The 23965-nt window shown below is 50.8% G+C and overlaps 2 protein-coding genes and 1 non-coding gene across 4 annotated transcripts in view; 2 read left to right on the top strand and 1 right to left on the bottom strand.

Moving 5' to 3' along the window:
* The first annotated feature begins 2431 nt into the window (after window positions 1-2431).
* NCF1 (neutrophil cytosolic factor 1) lies at window positions 2432-17519 on the top strand. 2 transcript variants are annotated; one of them, XM_015104195.3, is made up of 11 exons: window positions 2432-2532; window positions 7036-7116; window positions 10172-10247; window positions 10399-10564; window positions 11568-11623; window positions 12695-12817; window positions 13573-13680; window positions 14530-14647; window positions 16257-16364; window positions 16903-17045; window positions 17258-17519. In XM_015104195.3, exons 1-11 carry the CDS (start codon window positions 2461-2463, stop codon window positions 17383-17385), a joined length of 1179 nt encoding a protein of 392 aa, XP_014959681.2. In that variant the 5' UTR covers window positions 2432-2460; the 3' UTR covers window positions 17386-17519. The 2 variants fall into 2 exon arrangements, with proteins under 2 accessions (XP_014959681.2, XP_042096294.1); XM_042240360.2 differs by lacking the exon at window positions 2432-2532 and adding an exon at window positions 7534-7648 and having other exon boundaries at window positions 7032-7116.
* Window positions 15482-23965, bottom strand: part of LOC101112784 (general transcription factor II-I repeat domain-containing protein 2) — a 58889-nt gene continuing 50405 nt past the window's right edge. The window contains exon 16 of the mRNA XM_060405609.1: window positions 15482-21405. Within this exon, the coding sequence (XP_060261592.1) occupies window positions 21173-21405 (233 nt within the window). The 3' untranslated portion in view covers window positions 15482-21172. The remainder of the gene's footprint in view (window positions 21406-23965) is intronic.
* TRNAC-ACA (transfer RNA cysteine (anticodon ACA)) lies at window positions 18116-18187 on the top strand. The gene has a single exon. It is a non-coding gene; the product is annotated as a tRNA-Cys (tRNA).

Raw genomic sequence — 23965 nt, 5'->3', positions numbered from 1 at the left:
GGAAGTCTTACAAGGTAAACATGAGTTTTTAGCGCTTCGTACTTTGGTCCCCTCCTCTCTGCCCCGGCTGTGGTGAGAAGCAAGGCGAGGTTCGGGGTTCGGGGAGACCGCAGGAGGGAAGTGGAGAGGTGGCAGCTGATGGCTCAGGCCGCTGGGTCGTGCCTGGTGTCTGCAAGACAGGGCAGTCTGGCCGGGCAGTTATGCAAGAGTGGAAAGACTTCTGAGAAGAAAGGAAGTCAGTGGCGGGCTGTGACCTGGACTGGTGCCCGGGAGGGGGTACCGCTTGCAGCCAGCCCCACCTGCCACTTCCTCTGCCCTTCCCAGGTGAGCGGTACCAAGAGTCTGACCTCGGTGCGGGGCCCGCAAGGCAGCACCACGTGAGACGGGGAAGACCAGAGACAAGCTGAGCATACCTCAGGGAGGGGGCGTTTAGTGAATGATTAAAGGACCATCACTCAGCTGTGAGCCAAGTGCCGTGTGCTGTGGGTTCAAGGGAGGACTGCCATCATCATGGGACCCCACTCAGTCTACTCTTGCTTCGAACTTTCTGTTGCGGTAAAAGGAACCCACAGAGAAGGGCTGTGCATGAAACTCAACGTGCCTAGGCCCAGGCTAATTTTAGGAAGTGAGCGCACTTGTGGAACTGGCGTCCTTAGCAACAGAGCGAATCACTTGCTGCCTCTGGCTCCCCTCCACTCACTGCGGGCCCCCTCCCCTGCCCCTGGAGGTCACCCTGGGTTCCAACCCCACTGACTGGCCTGGGCAGGTTTGGAGCTTGGGGTCAATGGCATTCTGCAGGGGGGGCATTTTGTCCGCTTCTCTATCCCCACATTGTGCCTGGAAGGTTCACCCGTTTTGTGTGGGGCAGTTCTTCCCCATCACTGAGCTGTGCACCCTTCTATGCAGGAAGATCCCAGCTGTGTAAGTGGAAATGACCAGAGCAAGGACTGGCAAGGCTGGTCACACCCAGGGTTGGTGACCTCGGGGTGACTGGGGAGCAGCAGTGTCTAGAGGGGACCTGCTGAATAACTCTTCCAGAGCAGAGGAAAGAAATGGACCCCGACCTTCCAAGATAACAGCCCCTGCCAAACGTCGAGCCTTGCCCTTGGTGGTCCCGGGAGACCCGTGGCTCTCAGCGTGCCCCCAGCGCTGACGGCCTTGGCCACCATCTCTCCCTCTTGGAATCTGAGAGTCTGGGCCACACAGTGACCCTGCCCACCTGAACCTGCAGTCAAATTTCCTGGGTCTAAGACTACTTGCTCTGTGACCGTGAACCAGCCCTATAACCTCTGAGCTCCTGGAGCCCCGTGTCTCCCTGGCCAAGCACCGCAGGCTTTGGCATCATCGACTCAGTGGACATGAGTTTGAGCAAATCCCGAGAGGTAGTTGAAGGACAGGGAAGCCTGGCATGCTGCAGGCCATAGGGTCCCAAAGAGTCAGACATGACTGAGCGATTGAACAACAACAACCCATCCTCTCCCAGCAAGCTGCTCCTCCCTCACCCCTGCATCCCAAATCCCCTTCTCCCCATTCTCAGCAGAGATGAGGGTCGCCTTTCACTCAGGAGGAAACCAAGCCAGCTCTGAGGGGCCGTTCTTGGACCAGGATTTGAATCGGGTCTTAGTCTGCCTGCCCACCACTGTTCTCAGTCACGCTCACCCAGGGTGTGCACGGGAGGCTTGCACACACTTCCCTGGAGGATACATCACTCCATGAGCAATGCAGTTACTATCTGAATACTTGCAGAAGGCCCACTGCATGCCAGGCACCAGCTCTGGGGCATTGGGCCAGAGCCCATGTCAAAACAGGCCAGAGCCTTCTCTCACGGGCTCACAATCCGGTCGGGAAAGACATTGCAAAAATAAAATAAAACAGTGGTCAGTGCTCTGAAAAAAAAAAGAGGGGGAAAGAGGAGTAGGGGCCCATGAAGTGCTGCTATTTTATGTGAGGTTAGCAAGGACAGTCTCTCGGAGGAGGTGCCCTTTCTCAGAAGAGAAACCTGCAGACACTGAGGGTGGGAGTTACAGGCCTGCTGGAGATGGGCCAGGTGGAACGGGGTGTGCAAAGGCCCTGAGGTGCGAGTATTGGGGGAGTTCCCAGGACAGACAAGCCAACGCGGCTGGCGCGGAGGAGCCAGGAGGAGAGAGCCAGGAGCCGGGCACCCCACCTGTAGGGCCCTAGAGGCCACAGGGAGGACAGGGGCCAGAGTGTCCCTGCACACCTGCGTGCGTGTGGCCGCCCACGTCCCGCCACGGGAGCCCCAGGAATCCCAGAAAACGAAAGAAGAAGCGGAGCCCTCTCTGTACGCTCCCTACCCCCTCTTGCCACCTCCTCTCCCCTCTCCCCCCCCCCCCCCCCCGCCCCGCGCCCTCCGCGACCGAGGCGACTTCCTCTTTCCAACCAATTTAAGTCCCAACCCCTGAGCACCCCGGAGGAGAGGGTGCCGCGCGCAGCCGAGCCATGGGGGACCACTTCATCCGCCACATTGCCCTCCTGGGCTTCGAGAAGCGCTTCGTCCCCAGCCAGCACTACGTGAGTACCGGCCGGGAGCGCCCTGCGCTGGGACAGGCCTGGGGGTGGGTGGGTGGCGCACGTGCGGGTCCCCGCACAGCCCCGGGGCTCCCTGCCCGAGGGGAGAGGGTGCAGGGTCGTGGCCGAGACTCCGGGTCCCCCGGCCTCAGGCCGCCTATCTGGGGCCGCAGTCCATGTGAGCCCTTCAGATGATGCGCGGCCCCTGCCCCTGCCCCACTCCCTGCTCTCCCCGCTGGCACGTGTCTCTGCCGGCCCTCCGCGAGGGGTCCCCGGGAAGGCGCGCTGGTGGTGATCAGTTACATCAGAGTCTGGGTCCCTCCTGTAGGGTGACACCACCACAGGGACTCGAAGAGTCCCCCCTCCTGCCCCCGGGGAGCTGGGGAAGTGTTGGCTCAGACCCGGCCCCCCCACCCATCATCATAGGGTCTCCAAACCCAGAGGAAGAACAGAGAGGGATCCACGTTATAAGCAGCACGTGGGCTGCATTCAGAGTATATGCGGAGACCTTTCGTCTTTTTTTAACTTTTAGTGTTGAAATAATTTCAGATTTACAGAAATGTTGCCCCCGGGAAAATGCCAATTACTCCAGTATTCCTTCATCCGCATTTTCTGTGTGTGTCTCTCTCTGTTCCCTTGTCCCTCCCTCCTTTCTCTGTAAATATATATATTCTGAATCGTTTGACAGTTATTTGGAGACGTTGTGCTTCTTTACCCCCCCCAATATTACAAGTGTGTATTTCTTAAAACCAAGAACGCTCTCTTACATAACCAAAGGTGTCGAAATGAGGAAATTAACCTTGATAAAACACTGTCGTGCAGCCCACAGACTGTATTAGGATTTCAGCAAGTGTCCTACTTGTCCCTCGGCAGGGACGTTTTTTCCAGACCCAGGATCCAATCCAGGTTATCCTGTGTATTCGACTCGCCACATCTCTTTGGTGGTCTCTAACCTGGATCGGTCTTAATCAGTCTTGGTCCTTTTCAATTTTGACTTTTTGAAGAGATGGGACCAGTTATTTTGTAGAATGCCCCTCAATTTTGGTGTTTCTGATACCTCTTAGGGACTTTCCAATGGTTCAGCGAGTAAAGAATCCTCCTGCAATGCCGGAGACACAGGTTTGATACTTCCTTAGATCTCCATGGCTTCCATGATAGCTCAGATGGTAAAGAATCTGCCTGCAATGAAAGAGACCCTGGTTTGATTGCTGGGTTGGGAAGATCTGCAGGAGAAGGGACAGGCTGCCCACTCCAGTCTTCTGGGCTTCCCATGTGGCTCAGCTGGTAAAGAATCCACCTGCAATGTAGGAGACCTGGATTTGATCTCTGGCTTAGGAAGATCCCTGGAGAAGGGAAAGGCTACCTACTCCAGGATTCCGTCCTGCAGAATTCCATGGACTGTATAGTCCCTGGGGTTGTGAAGAGTTGGACACAGTTGAGCGACTTTCACTTTTCACTTTAGATCCCAATAATTCAAGGACACCCTGGAAGTGACTCTCTGTTCTTCTCTTTGATCCCATCAGGCGATTTTTATTTATTCCTATATTAGTGATGTTTGATCACTAAACCTTAAGTTTGTCTTCCAAGTTTCTCTGCTGTAAAGCTACTGTTTCCCCCTTTGTAATTCATAACTGGGCTTCCCTGGTGGCTCGGTGGTAAAGAATCCACCTGCCAATGCTGGAGATGTGGGTTTCATTCCTGGGTCTGGAAGAGATCCCCTGGAGAAGGAAATGGCAACCCACCCCAGTATTCTTGCCTGGAGAATTCCATGGACAGAGGAGCCCGGCGGGCTGTAGTCATTGGGGTTGCAGAAGAGGTGAACAAAACTTAGTGACTACAACGAGCAACAGAATTAATAACGAACCCGTGGGGGAGGTTATGGAAAGCTATGTGAGTATCCTATGCCTTACAGAAACTGGATGACTCTTGCTTGAATCAAATGACGATCGTGATTGCCAAATAATGAGCTTTAAACTCTACTGGGCCTCCTGCGTGCATTTCCTGTGTCTTCCCTTCTTCCTGGTTTATGTCCGTATGGCTCCATGGATTCAGTGGGTCAGAGTCCATTACTATTATTTCTTATTTTGATGCTCAGAATGTTCCAGATTTGGTGACTGGGAGCTCCTTCAGGTTGGCCTCTGTGCTCTTTTGGGGATATATCATGTCATTCTTGGAGCACTTTTTTTTTTTTTTTTTTGGGAGAGGGCACCAGAATCCGTTCTTATGGCACAAGGTGGTCCAGCTTAAGCTGGAGTCTTTCAGCCCTAGGCCTGGACTCAACTATTTCAGTAAAGAACGCTGGTTCTTTAGTGGGAGTGATATTAGAACACAAAATCTGGAAGCTAGGTGTGCTCATTGCCACCAAGGTGTCATGGCACGTGACTACTGCCTTTTCAGTGGACAGACTGGGGGAAACGGCCATGTCGTATCATTCTTGCCTCTCACCGTTTTATATCTGTAGCTCCTTTCTCTCACGGTGGGAACAGTGGGTCCCAAGGAGATTAGTGTATCACTCCTCTGCTCAATTCTAAAGTAAACATAAATTTGTTTCAGAGTAACTACACCCACACCACTGTCAACAATAAACCTACTGCTAAGGTATTAAGTCACTACTCCCACGCCACTGTTAACAATAAACCTACTAACCTAATAAGTCAAAGTTAAGTTTTCTCTGCAGTTGTTTTTATCCTTTTGGACTGAGAACAGTGACAGTGCTATAACTAAAAGCTACTTGGAGTCTTTTCCATTAAAAAAAATTAGATTATTACCCATTTTATATACTGTTGAGTTCATTTGGTTTTGTTTGTTTTCCACTTTAAAGTTAAAAAATCCTTGTTGGTTCAACTTTATTTCTAAATATGTAAAATATTAGCAAGTTCACGCAGTGCAGTGTGGTTTTTGGTATAGTATAAGTTGTCCAGCTCTCACAACTATCTAATTTTGTAGAGTATTTTAATCTTCCCCAGTGGGTAGCTAATTCTTTTGATTCCCCAATATTTTATTCTGAGAAACCTCAAATATGGAGAGAAATTGAAAAAAATTTTACAGCAGAACAAAACCAAAAAATCTAACCAGTCATATGCTCACTATCTAGATTCTTCCATTAATGTTACCTGTAGCACTTGTTTTCTGATGCCAACCATCCATCCACCCATCAGTCTATCTTATTTTTGATCCACTTCAAGGCAAAGCACAAATATCAGTACACTTTGCCCTGAATATTTCAGCAGGCATATCACAGCCAGAGTTAAGCATTTGCTTAGTTTTTTCTCTTTTGATGTAAAATTTGTGTAGAATGAAACCCACAAATCTTAGAGATACATTTACTGAGTTTTGACCCTGGGAGTCCCTGCAGAACCCAAACTCTCATCGAAATGCTGACCGTGACCTTCACTCCATCTCATGTCCCGGTCATTCCTTCCCAGCCCCTAGAAGCAACTATTTAAGGTGTCTTTTTCCACCTTGAATTAGTTGAGGTCACTCTAGAATGTCACAGATGTAGAATGGCACGTAGCCTTTCATGCCTGACTTCTTGCATTCAGCACAGTGCTCTTAAGATTCATCCACGTGGTTGCAAATATCAGTTATCTGCTCTTTTGTGTGGCTGAGTGGTGTTCTCTTAACTGTTTCTACAGGCTTATTTTTCCGTATTGAGTTTTTGTTTGTTTGTTTTATATAATGGTTTTTTTGGATATTGGAGAAGGAAATGGCAACCCACTCCAGTATTCTTGCCTGAAAAATCCCATGGACACAGGAGCCTGGCGGGCCACAATCCATGGGGTCTCAAGAGTCGTACACGACTTAGAGACTAAACCACCACAGTTCTTATGCCATGTGATTAACTTATGTGAATTGCATAATTCAGTGGTTTTCAGTACATTCACAGAGTTGCACAATCATCACTATAATCTGTTATTTTTCATCACCCCAAAGAAATCCTATTCCCAGTCAAGCCTCGGCCTCTCTACCCCGACCCCGCCCAGCCACTGGCAACCACAAATCTACTTTCTGTTTCGATAGATCTGTCTCTTCTGGACATCTCTTTCTTTCCTTTTCTTTTTTATTTTGTGGCTGCACCCTCGGCTTGTGGGATCTCAGTTCCCTGACCTAGGACTGAACCTGGGCCGTCAACAGTAAAAGTGTAGAGTCCCAGCCTCTGGATCACCAGGGAACTCCCTGGACATTTCCTATAAATCCAGTCACACAACATCTTACTGTGTTGCATTGCGTTTTGTTATTTGAGCCCAGCCCTTTCTGTGTCTTACCTCCCGTTAACTCTCAGGAGGTGAGGTCCTGCTTTTGCCTCTAGTCTACGGAGAGGGATTTGAGTTAATTTGAGAGAGTTAATTTGCCCTGGGGTCCATGAACTTGGTGCTCTTTCTATGGCCCAGGTTACCGCGAATAGCACTCTCCCTCCCACCCCCCAGTCCTGTGGGTTTCCACCGTGGGTGGGGGCTGCCCAGATGCGTGCTTGAACAAGGTCCCCTGCTTCTGCCTCCCCCCTAGGTCTATATGTTCCTGGTGAAATGGCACGACCTGTCTGAGAAGGTGGTCTATCGGCGCTTCACGGAGATCTACGAATTCCACGTGAGTGCCCCGTGTGCGTGGGTCAGGGGTAAGGGGAGACACCACGCCCAGCCCCAGCTCTGCCTTCAGGGAGGCAAACTTGGAAACCCCCTCCCCTCCCCAGCCCACAGTTAAGGGGGCTTTTTCTTTTTAAATTGAGGTATAGTTGACTTACAATGTTGTCGGCCTTATATTTTTTTAATTTAAAGAAAACATTTCAGGTGACTTTTATTGTGAAAATATACGTAACATACACTTACCATTTCACCTGTTTTAAGTGTACGAGCCAGTGGCATGAAGCGTGTTCGCTATGTCACCCTACATCACCACCATCCATTTCCAAACAGTCTCATCTTCCCAAACCAAGACTCTGCACCCACTGCGCACGAACTCAAGGGGGCTGTCTCAAGGGTCCCCCTGCTTGCTCTGTCCCTGCAGGGGTCATCCCAGGCGCTTGCTCTTTCACTCACGGTCCCTGGCCTGATGAAGACCCTGGCGGACCGGAAGGAGGGTGGATAATCCTGATACCGATGGAACCTGGTCTTCTTGCTTTGTGGGAGCCTGTTTTCACCAGGGTTTACATGGGAGAATCCCCCAGGGTTCCCAGCACCAGAGGCTGTTTGGACAAAACTGGGAGGAGGTTATGGGGGGGTCATGGTGTGGAGCTTGGCTGCTGGGTCCTGGTCTAAGACAGGTCAGAGGAATGGAGGGACCACAAAAGCACTTCTCTCATTTGAATTATTTAAAGTGAAATGCAGATAAATGTGAAGAAAAACTATATCCAGCCTTTACACAAGCACCTGGAATCACAGCTGATGTCACTGGGCTGCTTGCACAAGACTTTTAGATAAAAGAGATGGGGCTGCTCAAGAGGGAGGGGATATATATATTTAAATATATACATATAATTCTGGGCTTCCCTGGTAGCTCAGATGGTGAAGAATCCGCCTGCAATGCAGGAGTCCCCGGTTCGACTCCTGGGTTGGGAAGATCCCCCGGAGAAGGGATAGGCTACTCATTCCACTATTCTTGGGCTTCCCTGGTGGCTAAGTCAGTAAGTGCCTGCATTTGAGGGACCAAAAAAAAAAAAAAAAAGAATCTGCCTGCAATACAGGAGACTGTGGTTTGATCCCTGGGTTGGGAAGATCCCCTGGTGAAGGAAATGGCAACCCACTCCAGTAGTCTTGTCTGGAGAATCCCCAGGGACAGAGGAGGCTGGAGGCCTGCAGTTCATGGGGTTGCAAAGAGTCGGACCTGACTGAGCGACGAAGCACAACACAGTTCATATATAGTTATGACTGATTCGTGTTGTGCAGCAGAAACCTACTCAATATTGTAAAGCAATTATCCTCCAATCAAAATTACAAAAGGAGTGGAAGCCTCCCTTCATCTCATAGCCCATATTAGCTCCTACCCTACGTGGCCACACACACACACACATACACAGACACACACACAGAGCCTTGGAACAACATACAGTAGGGTGGAGCATGCATTTTCTGAGGTGTAGGTGAATGCCATCAGCGTGCCTTTTGCCTGTTTCTCAATCTTGTTACCGTCACTGGGTTACAATTTTGAGACCAGTCCATGATGATACATCGTGGGGCTTCATCTCACCTATTTAAACTGTTTTATTGGAGAAGGCAATAGCACCCCACTCCAGCACTCTTGCCTGGAAAATCCCATGGATGGAGGAGCCTGGTGGGCTGCAGTCCATGGGGTCGCTGAGGGTCAGACACAACTGAGAGACTTCACTTTCACTTTTCACTTTCATGCATTGGAGAAGAAAATGGCAACCCACTCCGGTATTCTTGCCTGGAGGGTCCCAGGGACGGGGGAGCCTGGTGGGCTGCCATCTGTGGAGTCGCACAGAGTCGGACACGACTGAAGTGAATTAGCATAGGATTGTAGGATTAGCAACTCCCCCTTGCCTTTTTTTTTTTTTTTTAACTTTTTGGCCATGCCACGTGGCATGCAGGATCTTAGTTCCCTGTTGGGGGATTCAACCCATGTTCCCGGTAGTGGAAGCATGGAGTCTTAACCACTGGACTGCCATTGAAGTCCCAGGATAGGCCCCTTTTATTACCTGGTGGACTCATTCATTCATCCAACCACTATTTATTGAGCACCTACTAAGTGTCAGGCACATTCTTCTTGATTAGTAGACAATACTACTGAAAGGTATAAGAAACAGGTGCAAATCCTTGCCTGCTCTTGTAAACCTTCTGTTCCAGTGGAGAAGTCAGGATAACAGACAAAAAAAAACAAACAAAATAAGTAATTTCTATAGCGTGTTAGATGGTCCTGAGAAGGAGCAAAATAGACCAGAGAAGCGGGGTGGGAAGGATGGGAGAAGGAGGCACAATTGTCAGGAGGCCTTGTGAGGGGGAGATAGCTGAGCAAGGACTTGAGGAAGGAGAAAGAGGGAGAGAGTGAGAGAATGAGCTATTGATCTGCATGGGGGGGAGGGAAGAATGGGGATAACACATGCAAAGGCCCTGGGGCAGGAGTGGGCCTGGAGCTTCCAAGGGCAGCTGGGGCGGAGGGAACAGGGGGAGAGTGGTGGCAGAAGTTTGAGCAAGGCAGGCAGAGGCAGGTCATGTGGCATCGCGTGGAATAACACACCCTTTGTTTCCATTCTGAGTGAGCTGAGAGGTAGGGAGCGTTCTGAGGGAGGGAGGGAGGGAGCAGAGGAGAGACAGGATCCAACCTGGGTTTTAAGAGGATGCCTCTGGATGGTGGATTGAGGACAGACCAGGAGAGAGGGGACAGTGACCTAAGAAGGTTGTAATAATCAAACCAGGCAGAAGCGGGCATAGTGAGAAGGATCCGATTCTGAACAGATTTGGGGAGCTGAGCTGAAAGGATTGGCTGGTGGGTTGATGTGAGGCAAGAGAGAAAGAAGAACCCAGGATGCCACCAGAAGCTTCTTGTTGTTCAGTTGCTAAGTTGCATCCGACTCTTTGGACTGCAGCTTCTAGCCCCAGCGATTGGAAAGTGTTTAGGTCGCGTCCAATTCTGTGCCTTTACAGTGCTCTAATAACACAGATTCCTCTGTATCTGCTTTTCTGTCTAGAAAATCTTAAAGGAGATGTTTCCTATTGAGGCGGGGGACATCAACCCAGAGAACAGGATCATCCCGCACCTGCCAGGTGAGGAGTGGGGCTGAGTCAGCTGGGTGGGCTCCCCTGCCCCGGATCCCCTCGTCTTCCCTCTGACTGTTCCCTCCACTCCCACCGTCTCTGGACTTGACCTTGCAAGTATGCTCACTGGTCCTCTGGTGTCCTTCCCTGGTCCCACCAGCCCCGCGGTGGTTTGATGGGCAGCGGGTGGCCGAGAGCCGCCAGGGCACTCTTACCGAGTACTGCAGCGCGCTCATGAGCCTGCCTGTCAAGATCTCCCGCTGCCCGCACCTCCTCAACTTCTTCAAGGTGCGCCCCGACGACCTCAAGCTCCCCACAGACAGCCAGTGAGTGGTGGGAGAGGGAAGGGGCGGTTGGCTCAACCTGGAGAGGGCAGGGCTTTCCCCATGTTACACAGGAAGAGCCTGAGGATCAGAGAGGGCAAGCGACCTGCCCAAAGTCACACAGTGAGAAAGCGAAGGAAGACACCCCCAGCATCCCTGCCAGGCTTCTACCTGCACCCCTCTGAGCCTCAGGATGCTGGGGGTGGGGTGGAGGAGGCACTCCGGGCTGGGGGTCCTAGGTCCTCAGTCTTTGTCCTATCTCCGCCTGGCCATGGGACCTGGAGCCTTCTGACAGCAGCTTCCCCAACTGTGACCCAGTGCTGAGGCCCAGATGCAGTAGTGGGTGCCTGGGAGAGTGCTTATACACTGGGAAGTGAGGAGCCCCTGAGAGGATATGGGGCTTGGTGGCCTCTGTTCATTCCTGAGCGTGTCTCAAGCCCCTCCTCTCCTTTGCCACCTCGTTCTCTGTCTGCCCTCGCCCTAGGGGTCTGCTGGACACAGGGCCCTGCATGAACGGCGTCAGAGAAGCTGAGTGAGATCTCAGGGGACTGTGCTGCAGAAGGCCCCTCTCTCTGTCCTCGCTGGGACTGAGTGCCAGGGGACACCTGGAGGACAGGGTTTGCCATAGACAGACAGCAGTGCTCCAGCTAGTGATTATGGACCCTTGAACACAACCCTGGTCCCAGGCAGGGCAGCTCCCCTCGGCCCCTGCGGGACAAGGCACCCACCCCCGTTGGCTTCTCTCTCGAGGCTCCAGCAGAAGGGAGCTGGGCTACAAGCCTTCTCCTTTGGGTCTGCAGGAAGCTGGGCAACCCCCTCCGGCTCTGAACAGCTCCTTCTTTCTGCAAAGCCCCTTCCTCCCAGGCCAGCCGCTACCTTCTCTCTGTGGTGGCCCCCATTTCCCACGTTCTTTTTGGGAACTGTCTTGGGAAGTTCTTCTGTAGGTCTGTCCTGAGCATCCCAGGGGGAAGCCCAGTGGTCTAACCCAGACTGTTCTCTGCTGCAGGGTGAAAAAGCCAGAGACATACCTGATGCCCAAAGACGGCAAGAGCAACGCTGCGGGTAAGAGGCTGGGGGCAGCCCCGCAGGGTCACCCTCAGGGACTGCTGACACGACCAGGGACCCTGAGCTTAGTGTATGCAGGGAAAAGAGCAGGAGATGAGAATAGCTGTGAAGGATCTTGGCGGCTGCACTAAAGAGTTGGGGTCTTGGGACTTCCCTGGTGTCCGGTGGCTAAGACTCCGCACTTCCAATGCAGGGAGCGTGGGTTCGAACCCTGGTTGGTGCACTAAGATCCCATGTGCTGTGGGGCCTGGCTAAAAAGTTAAAAAAAAAAAAAAGTTGGAGTTTTGGGAGCTCACTTCTGTGGCTGCAGCATCAAGCACAGACCCTGGCTTCCGACAGCCAGGAAATGTTCTGGCTGAATGAATGATCAGATTTGGGGGCAAAAGTGGCCTTTAGTGGCCCCAAATACACTCAGATTCTAAGGTACTGGGGATTAGCGCTTCAATATATGAATTTGGTGGTAGGGGTGGATACAAGTCAGTGCTTAACAGGCAGCTGCAGCATCACCTGGGGGCCGGTTAGAAATACAGACCCTCAGGTCCTACCCGAGACCTATGGAATCAGTGCTTGTGTTTCAGCCAGATCCCTGAGTGATTTGTCTGCACGCTAAAGGGTTTTTAAAAATATGTATTTATTTATTTGGCAGCACAGTAGAGGCATGCAAACTCTTAGTTGCAGCATGTGGGATCTAGTGCCCTGATCAGGGATCAAACCCAGGGACCCTGCATTGAGAGCATGGACTGTTAGCCACGGGACCACAAGGAAAGTCCCCTGTGCACATTAATGTTGAGAAAGGCTGCTTGCAAACCTCATCAAATGAGAGAGAGCGTGTGTAAAGTGTGCGGCTGGTGTCTGGCACACAGAAGGTGCTGAATAGGTGCAGGGCTGCGAAGCCTAGCTTGTCTCTGCTGCTTTCCAGTACACAGCGCGTGTCCACCCCCCGGCCTGTCTGGAGCTGGGTGGGAACAGGACATAAGTTCCTGTCCTAGCGATCCACGCAGGGCCAGCAGGGGAGAGCCGGGAGAAGGCGCCCACTGTGTCCACTCACCCTGCCCTCTCTCTGTCCAGACATCACGGGCCCCATCATCCTGCAGACGTACCGCGCCATCGCTGACTACGAGAAGGGCTCGAGCTCGCAGATGGCGCTGGCCACGGGTGACGTGGTGGACGTCGTGGAGAAGAACGAGAGCGGTCAGCCTCCTCACCCCGCCTGGACCTCCCTCCCCTGGTGCCCGGGCCCTGGGCCACAAGCCCCCACCAAGGCTCTGCCCGCCCGGAGAGCAGCCCTGGGCCTCGTCCCCGCCTGGCCCACAGCGGGGCTCGGGCTCCTTCAAGGGCCCTGACTGTCCTCCCCACACTGGGTGGAGCGGGGGCAGGGGGTGGGGCGGGGGGCATCACCCTCTCTCTGAGAGTGCGCCCCCTGGCGGCTCTGGGGATCTGCACACATTTGGGGCGAGAAGGAGCATCTCTGCGGGATACAGCCGGGTGGGCAGGCGAACTTCTCATCACACCTATGAAGTGGCTTCTGAGCTGTAGTTCGGTGGTTCTCTGTGTACCGGTGTGTGTGATTTTGGCATGGAGTGTGGTGAGGGTGACAGGCTTCCCAGGTGGCGCAATGGTAAGGAATCTGACTGTCAATAGAGGAGATGCAAGAGCTGCGGGTTCAATCCCTGGGTCGGGAAGATCCCCTGGAGTAGGAATTGGCAACCCGCTCCAGTATTCTTGCCTGGAAAATTCCATGGGCGGAGGAGCCTGGCAGGCTACAGCCCAGGGGGTCACAAAGGGTCGGACACCACCAAGCAACTGAACACACACAAATCAGTCTGAATGCGAGTGTTGGATGTCTGTGTGTCTGCGTCTGACTGTCCTCACCCCTCCCCACCCGGTGATGGCTGAGGGAGGCTCCCAGACCCACCCAGGGTTACTGCCCCATATCCCTGGCACAGGCTGGTGGTTCTGCCAAATGAAGACAAAGCGTGGCTGGGTCCCAGCGTCCTACTTGGAGCCTCTGGACAGTCCTGATGAAGCCGAGGACCCAGAACCCAACTATGCAGGTACGTGCTGCCCTCTCCAGCTGCAGGGATGGGAGGAGGGGCAGGAGGGGCTCAGGAATATTGAGGAGCCAGAGTGACTGCTTTGGGGTCAGACATGACTGAGGGCTTGGGCAGAGATGGAGGCAGCGCTGACACCCCCGAGTCCAGATTGGGGCAGGAGGTGGTGCCTTTGGTCAGGACGGGGGACCCAGGAGGTAGAATAGAGGAGAGAGGGTGATGAGGTAAATCCTGGATATGCGGTAGCTGCCAGCCTGGGGCTGGGTCCAGTGGGAAGCGATACCGTGAGCCAACCTGAGGCTCAGGAAGGAGGGCTGCCTGGAGGTGGGGGTATCGTGGCTGACTAGAATGGGAAAATGGGCAGCCGCTGGGTTGGAGGGGGCCCATGTGGGGTGTGATTAAAAAAGTTTTGGCTGCCCATATCTTCAAATATTAATAGAAAGAGTTTACAATTTTATGTGGATTTGTGGCTTCTCTTTAAAAACTGGGCAAGACGTGTACACAGGGCTGGCAGCCCCACATGTGAACAGTGGGCTGGAGTGATGGCTCAAGTGCCACTGGACGGGTATTCTTCCTCCCCACTTCCTGTCTGGCCGCTCCTTGTGTGCAGGTGGCTGGCCAGGTCTCTGGGGTCATGGGAGCTCCTGGCCTCTGGTGTGGATGGCAGTGGGTGGGAGTGGGCGAGCTCCCCTGTATAGAGCAGGCAGAGGACAGAAGTCCAGGAGGAGTGGGAGAACTGGAGGAGATGGTGTCCTGAGCTCCAGCTGGAGGAAGCCCCAGGCCTAGAGAGGAGGGTAAGGGCGGGGAGCCATGTGCTGGGCGGACCTCCTCACTATGCCCCTCCCCCTCCAGGTGAGCCCTACGTCACCATCAAAGCCTACACAGCTGTACTGGAGGACGAGATGTCCTTGCAGGAGGGTGAAACCATTGAGGTCATTCACAAGCTCCTGGATGGCTGGTGGGTCATCAGGTAGGAGAGTCGTGCCCTCCCTCTCTCTCTCCCACTGCACCTGTCCTGAGAGTCAGCCTGGCCCAAGGTTGGACCTGTGCGGGCTCAGTGCTGACCAGACTGCGACTCTGGGTAGGCCACGCCACTGCCTCTCTCTGGGCTGTTTCCATTTTGGAAGCGGACTGCTTCCATCCCAGCCTGCTCGTATCGCAGGGTTCGGTGTCCTTGTCTGAGTGGGCACTTCTTTCCTTTGTGACTTGGAGTCACGTCCCCTGACCAGTCCATCTATTCATTCTCCAGCAACACAATTAATTGTATTAATATTTTTTAAAAAACACAATACCATTTTATAAAGATTTATTTGTTACTTTTGGCTGCTCTGGGTCTCTGTTGGGGCACGCAGGCTTTCTCTAGCTGCGGTGAGCCAGGGCTACTCTTTGTTGCGGTGTACGGGCTTCTCCTTGCGGTGGCTTCTTGTTGCAGAGCCCGGGTTCCAGGTGCTCAGGCATTAGCAGTGCTTTAGTGGTGGATCAGGGATAGAACCCGTGTCCCCTGCATTGGCAGGTAGATTCTTAACCACTAGACCACCAGAAGAAGTCCCTGAATGAATTATTATATTTGACAGCTGCTGGAGCAGACCCTGTCATCCCTTTTCCTCTTAAATCTGTCATTGTAATTTTCATCTGTTCATTCCTTCAAATGAATGTAAGAATACTAGTTTTTCCTGATGCTGGGGAAAGCAGAGTCCTGGGGTCTTACACATGATTGCCAAGCCTGGAGTCACAGCGCCCATCCGTGACTCCCATGAGCTTGTGGCCACAATACCCCTCATCGGCGTGGCCCTCCACTGAAGACTTTGAGACAGGATTTCTCCAACTTTTATTTATTTTATTGGTGAAAGTTGTTTTACAATGTTGTGTTAGTTTCTGCTGCACAGCAAAGTGAATTAGTTTTTAGAACTCAAATTCAGTCAACCCCCATCATGCACTCCTGAGGCATTTGTGATTCTCCCACCAGCCAAGCAGAATGAGTTTTACTGAGTAAAGTCTGTAGCATACAAAGCCTACTGTTTTTTTTTAACTCCCAAACGTAGTAGTAAGAAAGGGAAGAAAAATCTTCTCAACAAATGGTGCTGGAACAACTGGATATCCCTGGGAGGGGTGGTGGGAAATGAACCTTGACCCTGCTGCACACCATACACCTTTATTTGGGATGGATCGCAGGTTTTACCACGCACAAAACCCCAAACTAAGAAGTTTTTGGAAGAAAGCATAAGGGAACTTGTTGACTTGGAAGTGGGCAAAGATTTCTTAGGACACAGGAGACCATCACGTTATATAAGAGAAAAAACTGACAAATACAAGATTGCAGAGGTTTCATAGCAAACGCCTGTCCCAGGAGAGCTGGATCTGCTCATTTGCGCTCCTCTTCTCAGCGTCACAACTAGGAAGGCCTGTGTCACACCCATGAGGAAATTGAGGCACACAGGTGCAGGGGCTGGTGTTGGCTGCTGTGTTTGCAACCTCCCAGCTGCCTTGACCTCAGATGACCCTAAGGGACCTTTGACCCCCTATCTGAGGCTCCAACCCCGCCGCGACTGCCCAGACCTCAGGGGCTGCCTCTGTTACAGGAAAGAAGACGTCACAGGTTACTTTCCATCCATGTACCTGCAGAAGGCAGGGCAGGACACAGCCCAGGCCCAAAGCCAGATCAAGAGCCGGGGGGCGCCGCCCCGCAGGTGAGCAAGGGTCCCAGGGGCAGTGGGGTGAGGCTGGGCAGGGCTGAGGAGGGTGTACCACGGCTTCCCTCTGTGGTCCAGGCCCTAGGCTGACAGTGTTAGGGCGGGAGAGACGGGGTGCCAGCCCTCTCTCTGAGCGAAGGCTGGAGTGCCCTCCTACACTGTGGGGCCGGCACAAGGGCAGCAGGGAAGCAGGGTTGTGAGATGGAAGTGGGGGCACCGATGCCCACCGTCCTTGGGATGGCTCCTGAGGGTTGGGGCAGGCCGGAGGGCTTCCAGTAGAGGGGGTAGGCTGAAGGCGGGCGGGGAAAGGCGGGTGAGAAAAGGGCCTGGGCTCTGAGTCAGGGCAGGGGGTCCGTGTCGGGGAGGGGCAGTGGCCTTCATGCCTATCGGGGCTGGGCAGGACTCCCTCCACCGACTGCTCTTCCTCGGCCTAGTCTTTGGACCCCAGGGTTGGCTATGAGTCCCCTCGGGTAGGGCTGCGGCAAGGGTGCGTACGCGGGGCACTAACTGAAGTCCCGCATCCTGCTGGATCCAGGTCGTCCATCCGCAACGCTCACAGCATCCACCAGCGGTCACGGAAGCGCCTCAGCCAGGACACCTATCGGCGCAACAGCGTCCGTTTTATGCAGCAGCGCCGCCACCAGCGGCTCGGGCCTCAGAGCTCCCGGAGCGCCCTGAGTGAGTTCGGGCCGGGGGCTGGGGGCGGGACCGGGCGATGGAGGCGGGGCCTGGGGCGGGATCGGGCGATGGAGGCGGAGCTGTGTGATGGAGGCGGGGTCTGGGGCGGGGCCGGGCGGTGGAGGCGGGGCCATGAGTGTGGGGCCCGAAAAGTGAAGCGAGGCGAGGCCGAGCAGGCGGGGCGGGCCTCACCTGGTGCTGTCCATCCGCAGAGGAGCAGCAGCAACCCAAGACCGAGCGCCCCAAGCCGCAGCCGGCCGTGCCCCCCAGGCCCAGCGCAGACCTCATCCTGCACCGCTGCAGCGAGAGCACCAAGCGGAAGCTGGCCTCCGCCGTCTGAGGCCGCCCCCACGTGATGCTCTCCCCAGCCCCAGCCCCTAAACCTGTGTATACGTGTATAGAGCCTGAGTTAGCAGCCCCTGGCCCCGCCCACCCAGCTGTTCGATACCCTTAATAAACGTTGCTTGGAGGGAACTGATGCTTTGAAAAGTTGCGCCGCGGGCAACACCCTTGATATTTCCAGACTTAGGACTGGAGGCTGTGAGCTCTGTTGGGGAAGTTGCAAGAACTTTTCTGGCCTTGGCCAAGGCCAAGTTTGCACAAGGCCAAGTGTAAGAGGAAGCGCCAGCCTAGACAGACTGCCTGCTTGAACTCTGGCCTCACTGCTGAAGAGTCCTGAAGAAGAGTGGACACAGTGCATAGCTGGGGCGGGGCGGGGCGGGGTAGAGGGGGTGGGGGTCAGGGCTGTAGTTGACCTTGTGTGTACACTTTGAATGCCAAAAAAATTGTAATTTAGGTTTAGGGAAACACACATTAGATGTAAAGGTATACCATAAACTGAAAGGGAAGAAATGGAAAAAGACATTCATGCAAATAGAAACTTAAAAGACTGCTGGAGCAGCTATACTTAGAGAAAACAGACTTTGTAACAAAGACTGTAATAGACAAAGGCATCCCATAACAATAAAGGGGTCAATCCAATAAGAGGATATAACATTTGTAAATATTTATGCACCCAACATAGGAGCACTAACATATAGAAAGCAAATATTAACAGACCTAAAGGGTGTTCCCTGGTGGCTCAGACGGTAAAGCGTCTGCCTACAATGCAGGAGACCCAGGTTCAATCCCTGGGTCGGGAAGATCCCCTGGAGAAGGAAATGGCAACCCACTCCAATCCCTGGGTCGGGAAGATCTCCTGGAGAAGGAAATGGTAACCCACTCCAGTATTCTTGCCTGGAAAACCCTATGGACCAAGAAGCCTGGTAGGCTACAGGCCATGGGGTCGCAAAAGAGTCAGACATGACTTCACTTTTCACTTTCACTTTCACAGGGAGAAACAGACAACAATACAATAATAGGAAGGGACTTTAACATACTCTGTTTACATTAATGGACAGGTCATCGACCCAGAAAATCAGTGAATGTTTTCCAAGATAAATCATATATTGGACTGTAAAACAAATTTTAACAAATATAAGAGGATTGAAGTCATATTAAACGTTTTTTTCAGTCATGGTGGTGTGACACTAGAAATTAATTACACGAAGAAAACTGGAAGACTCACAAATGTGGAGATTAAACAAGTTACAGATGACCAATGAGTCAAAGAAAAAATCAAAAGAGAAACAAAAACACCTTGAGACAAATGAAAACGGAAGTGAAACATACCGAAATTTGTGAAATGCAGTAAAAGCAGTTCTGAGAGGGAAGTTCTTAGCAATAAATGCTTACCTCAAGAAACAAGAAAAGTCTCAAACAACCTAACTGTACGCCCCAAGGAACTAGAAGAAAGAAGAACAAATGAAGCCCAAAGTTAGTAGACGGAAGGAAGGAACAAAAATTAGAGCAGAAATAAATGAAATGAAGACTGAAAAGACGATAGAAAAGATCAGTGAAACTAAGAACTGGTTCTTAGAAAACAAACAAAACTGACAAACTTGTAGCTAGATTCAGCAAGAGAAAAAGAGAGAGGACTCAAATCAGAAACAAAAGAGGAGATATTACAGCTGATACCACAGAATACAAAGGATCAGAAGGGACTGCTATGGACAATTATATGCCAAACCAGATGAAACAGATAAACTGGACAACCAAGAAGAAATGGATAAATTGCTAGAAACATACAATCTACAAAGCTTGAATCATGATGAAATAGAAAATCTGAAATGAAAATCTCAAATGAAACAGACTCATTGCTAGCAAGAAGATTAGGAGTTTGAATCAGCAAAATAAACAAACAAACAAAAAACTCTCAATAAACAAAAGTCCAGGACCAGGTGGCTTCACTGGTGAATTCTACCAAACATTCAAAGAACAGTTATTATAAGATCAATCTTTATCAAACTCTTCCAAAAAATTTGTGAGAGGGGAACTCTTTCAAATGTATTTTACAAGGCCACCGTTACCCTGACAAAGGATGCCACAAAACAAGAAAATTACAGGCCAATATCTCTGACTACCCTAGATACAAAATTCTTCAAAGAATATTAGCAAACAGAATTCAACAATACCTTTGATCACACCGCATGATCAAGTGGGATTTATTCCAGGGATGCAACCATGGTTCAATAATCAGTCAATGATACACCATGTTAAAAACACAAAGGCTAAAAATCATATGATCATCTCAATAGATGCAGAAGAAGCATTTGACAAGATTCAACATCCATTTATGATAAAAATACTCAACAAAGCAGGTATGGAGGGAACATACCTCAACATAGTAAAGGCCACATATCAGGAGTACATAGCTAACATCAAATTCAATGGTGAAAAGCTAAAAGCTTTTCCTCTAAGATCAGAAACAAGAAAATGATGTGTGCTCTCACCACGTACATTTCTCAAAAAAAAAAAAAATTAAAAATACAACTACCATATGATCCAGGAATTCCATCAGAATCTGAGTATTATATGAAGAAAATGAAAACACTAATTCAAAAAGATAACTGCACCTCGAAGTTCACTGCAGCATCATTTTCAATAGCCAAGATATAGAAACAACCTAAGTGGCCATCAATGGATGACTAGATTAGGAAATTGTGGCATAAATATAAAATGGAATATTATGCAGCCATAAAAAAATAATAAAATCTTACCACTTGCAACAAAATGAATTTGAGGGCATTATGCTAAGTGAAGTCAGGCAGAGAAGGACAAATACTGTATTATCTCTCTTATATGTGGAAGCTAAAAGACAAAAACCAACAAATAGAAAACAGGCTGATGGCTGTTGGAGGTGGGAGGTGGCAAGGTGGAAGAAATGGGTGAATTGGTTATTTATTTTAGTTTAAATAAATCGAATAAGCATTTTTGAAACTGGAAAATATAAATAGGAGAATATAATTGATGTTGCATTCCAGATTTCACTGACAATAGCCATCCTGGGGCCATTGCTAAGGCACAGAAGGGGCACAGAAATTGGAAAGTTTACCCAGTTTTCCCTCCCTGAGAAACAGTGGGGGTCTTGGCTAATTTAAGACTTGTGAATATTCAGTGAAGTTCAGTTCAGTTCAGTTGCTCAGTCGTGTCTGACTCTTTGCGACCCCATAAATCGCAGCACACCAGGCCTCCCTGTTCATCACCATCTCCCGGAGTTCACTCAGACTCACGTCCATTGAGTCCGTGATGCCATCCAGCCATCTCATCCTCGGTCGTCCCCTTCTCCTCCTGCCCCCAATCCCTCCCAGCATCAGAGTCTTTTCCAATGAGTCAACTCTTCTCATGAGGTGGCCAGAGTACTGGAGTTTCAGCTTTAGCATCATTCCTTCCAAAGAAATCCCAAGGTTGATCTCCTTCAGAATGGACTGGTTGGATCTCCTTGCAGTCCAAGGGACTCTCAAGAGTCTTCTCCAACACCACAGTTCAAAAGCATCAATTCTTTGGCGCTCAGCCTTCTTCACAGTCCAACTCTCGCATCCATACATGACCACAGGAAAACCATAGGCTTGACTAGACGGACCTTTGTTGGCAAAGTAATGTCTCTGCTTTTGAATATGCTATCTAGGTTGGTCATAACTTCTCTTCCAAGGAGTAAGTGTCTTTTAATTTCATGGCTGCAATCACCATCTGCAGTGATTTTGGAGCCCCCAAAAATAAAGTCTGACACTGTTTCCACTGTTTCCCATCTATTTCCCATGAAGTGATGGGACCGGATGCCATGATCTTTGTTTTCTGAATGTTGAGCTTAGGCCAACTTTTTCACTCTCCTCTTTCACTTTCATCAAGAGGCTTTTTAGTTCCTCTTCACTTTCTGCCATGAGGGTGGTGTCATCTGCATATCTGAGGTTATTGATATTTCTCCTGACAATCTTGATTCCAGCTTGTGTTTCTTCCAACCCAGCATTTCTCATGATGTACTCTGCATAGAAGTTAAATAAGCAGGGTGACAATATATAGCCTTGACGTACTCCTTTTCCTATTTGGAACCAGTCTGTGGTTCCATGTCCAGTTCTAACTGTGGCTTCCTGGCCTGCATACAGATTTCTCAAGAGGCAGGTCAGGTGGTCTGTATTCCCATCTCTTTCAGAATTTTCCACAGTTTATAAGGATAATAGCTTATCAAATACACAGAGAATTGTATTTGGCTATAGAGACAGGTGACAGGGTGCTGCTGATTATTCAGAGAGCCTGCCTAGTTAGGGAGTTGTACCAGAAAGCAATTATTACCACCCATTCCAGCACTGCAGCTGCCTCAGGGCCTTCATGTCTCTGCTAATGGGTCTTTCTCCAGATGCAAAGACACTTCGGTGCAAACTAGAATTGCAAATCTTATAAAAAAAAAAACAAAACAGAGTTGGACCATAAAGAAATCTGACTGCCGAAGAATTGATGCTTTTGAACTGCAGTGTTGGAGAAGACTCTTGAGAGTTTCTTGGACTGCAAGGAGATCCACCCAGTCAATCCTAAAGGTAAGCAGTCCTGAATATTCATTGGAAAGACTGATGCTGAAGCTGAAGCTCCAATACTTTGGCCACCTGATGCAAAGAACCGACTCATTAGAAAAGGCCCTCATGCTGGGAAAGATTGAAGGCAGGAGGAGAAGGGGCAGAGGATGAGATGGCTGGATGACATCACCGACTCGATGGACAGGAGTTTGAGCAGGCTCTGGGAGTTGGTGATGGACAGGGAAGCCTGGCGTGCTGCAGTCCACGGGGTCGCAAAGAGTCAGATACGACTGAGCGACTGAACTGAACTGAGCTGACTGACAGAAGACATAGCTTGTCTCCAAGGCTGTGGGAGGCATGGAGGGCTTCTGTTCCTGTGTGGGAAGCAGTATATGAGTGAGGCTGGACAAGGCTGGTCGCTTGAGAGAAGTCAGTTTCTCCCAGTCTTGGCTCAATCATACAAGTGATTGTGCTGGTCAAGCCACCTCATCCCAGGACACTCTACAGGTCAAGAAGGAATCTGGGGACCCTGGGAGTTGAATCAAAGCAAAACAGCCCCATGAATAGCCCACCCAACAGAAGGCAGCCCTGGCTGAACTCTACAGTCCCCTCCCTAATACTCAATGGGCTAACCACCAGGGAGCCACAGGTGACAGTGATGAGCGGGGCTCTAAGACAGACACCTCCTAGGTCTCCACAGAAGCATGGTGGCTGCTTAGAAAAGGAAGAAGAACACGGACTTCGGCGTCATGTGGACCCGGGACTGAATCCCTTCCTGGCTATGTGGCCTCAGGCAGGCCATTTAATCATTCTGAGCCCCAGCTGACCGTTTGAAAACCTGGGGGCTGGTGTTTCCCCGCGGGGTTTGCAGGACCATGTGTTCTTATGCTGAGTCAACTTCTGCTCTGGTATACCAGCAGCCGGCCTCCCACGACTTCCGCCGTGAACTAGTCCGGAAGTGACTGGACTCACTTCCCAGGAAGTGAGCCTCGGACCCAGCTGGACCCAGCCGGACCTGCAGTCAGGCTCCTGAAGACAGGAACTGCCCAGCATGGGTCATTCCTGTGTCTGAGGACATCCATCCAGGCCCCAGCTGGGGCTGGGTCCCCTACACAGGGTGACCAGTTGGAGGCTGGTCTCTCCTCCCGTCAGCTTCCTTTAATTTGCATCAAAGCCTTTTCCTCCATTATTCCTGAATGTGCCATCAGGTAGGATCTTCAACATTTTTGTACCCTAATCAGGTTAATTCCTCCAAATCTGGAAAGTATTCACAATTTCGGGTCACTAATTTCAGCAACTAATAGATACAAAGAACATATATCTCTAACTTTATACCTTTAAACCTGTTCAGTTCAGTTCAGTTCAGTCGCTCAGTCATGTCTAACTCTGACCCCATGGAATGCAGCATGCCAGGCCTCCCTGTCCATCACCAACTCCCAGAGTTTACTCAAACTCATATCCATTGAGTTGGTGATTCCATCCAACTATCTCATTCTCTGTCGTCCCCTTCTCCTCCCGCCTTCAATCTTTCCCAGCATCAGGCTCTTTTCAAATGAATCAGTTTTTTGCATCAGGTGGCCAAAGTGTTGGAGTTTCAGCTTCAGCATCAGTCCTTCCAAAGAACACTCAGGACTGATTTCCTTTAGGATGGACTGGGTGGATCTCCTTGCAGTCCAAGGGACTCTCAAGAGTCTTCTCCAACACCACAGTTCAAAAGCATCAATTCTTCAGCGCTCAGCTTTCCTTATAGTCCAACTCTCACATCCATACCTGACTACTGGAAAAACCATAGCTTTGACTGGGTGGACCTTTGTTGGCAAAGTAATGTCTCTGCTTTTTAATATGCTGTCAAGGTTGGTCATAACTTTTCTTCCAAGGAGCAGGCGTCTTTTAATTTCATGGCTGCAATCACCATCTGCAGTGATTTTGGAGCCCCCCAAAATAATGTCTGTCACTATTTCCACTATTTACCCATCTATTTGCCATGAAGCGATGGGACCAGATGCCATGATCTTCGTTTTCTGAATGTTGAGC

Source organism: Ovis aries, chromosome 24 (assembly GCF_016772045.2).
Source record: "Ovis aries strain OAR_USU_Benz2616 breed Rambouillet chromosome 24, ARS-UI_Ramb_v3.0, whole genome shotgun sequence".
Lineage (NCBI taxonomy): Eukaryota > Metazoa > Chordata > Mammalia > Artiodactyla > Bovidae > Ovis > Ovis aries.
The sequence above is the reverse complement of the archived record's forward strand: the minus strand, read 5'-3'. Positions and strand labels throughout refer to the sequence as shown.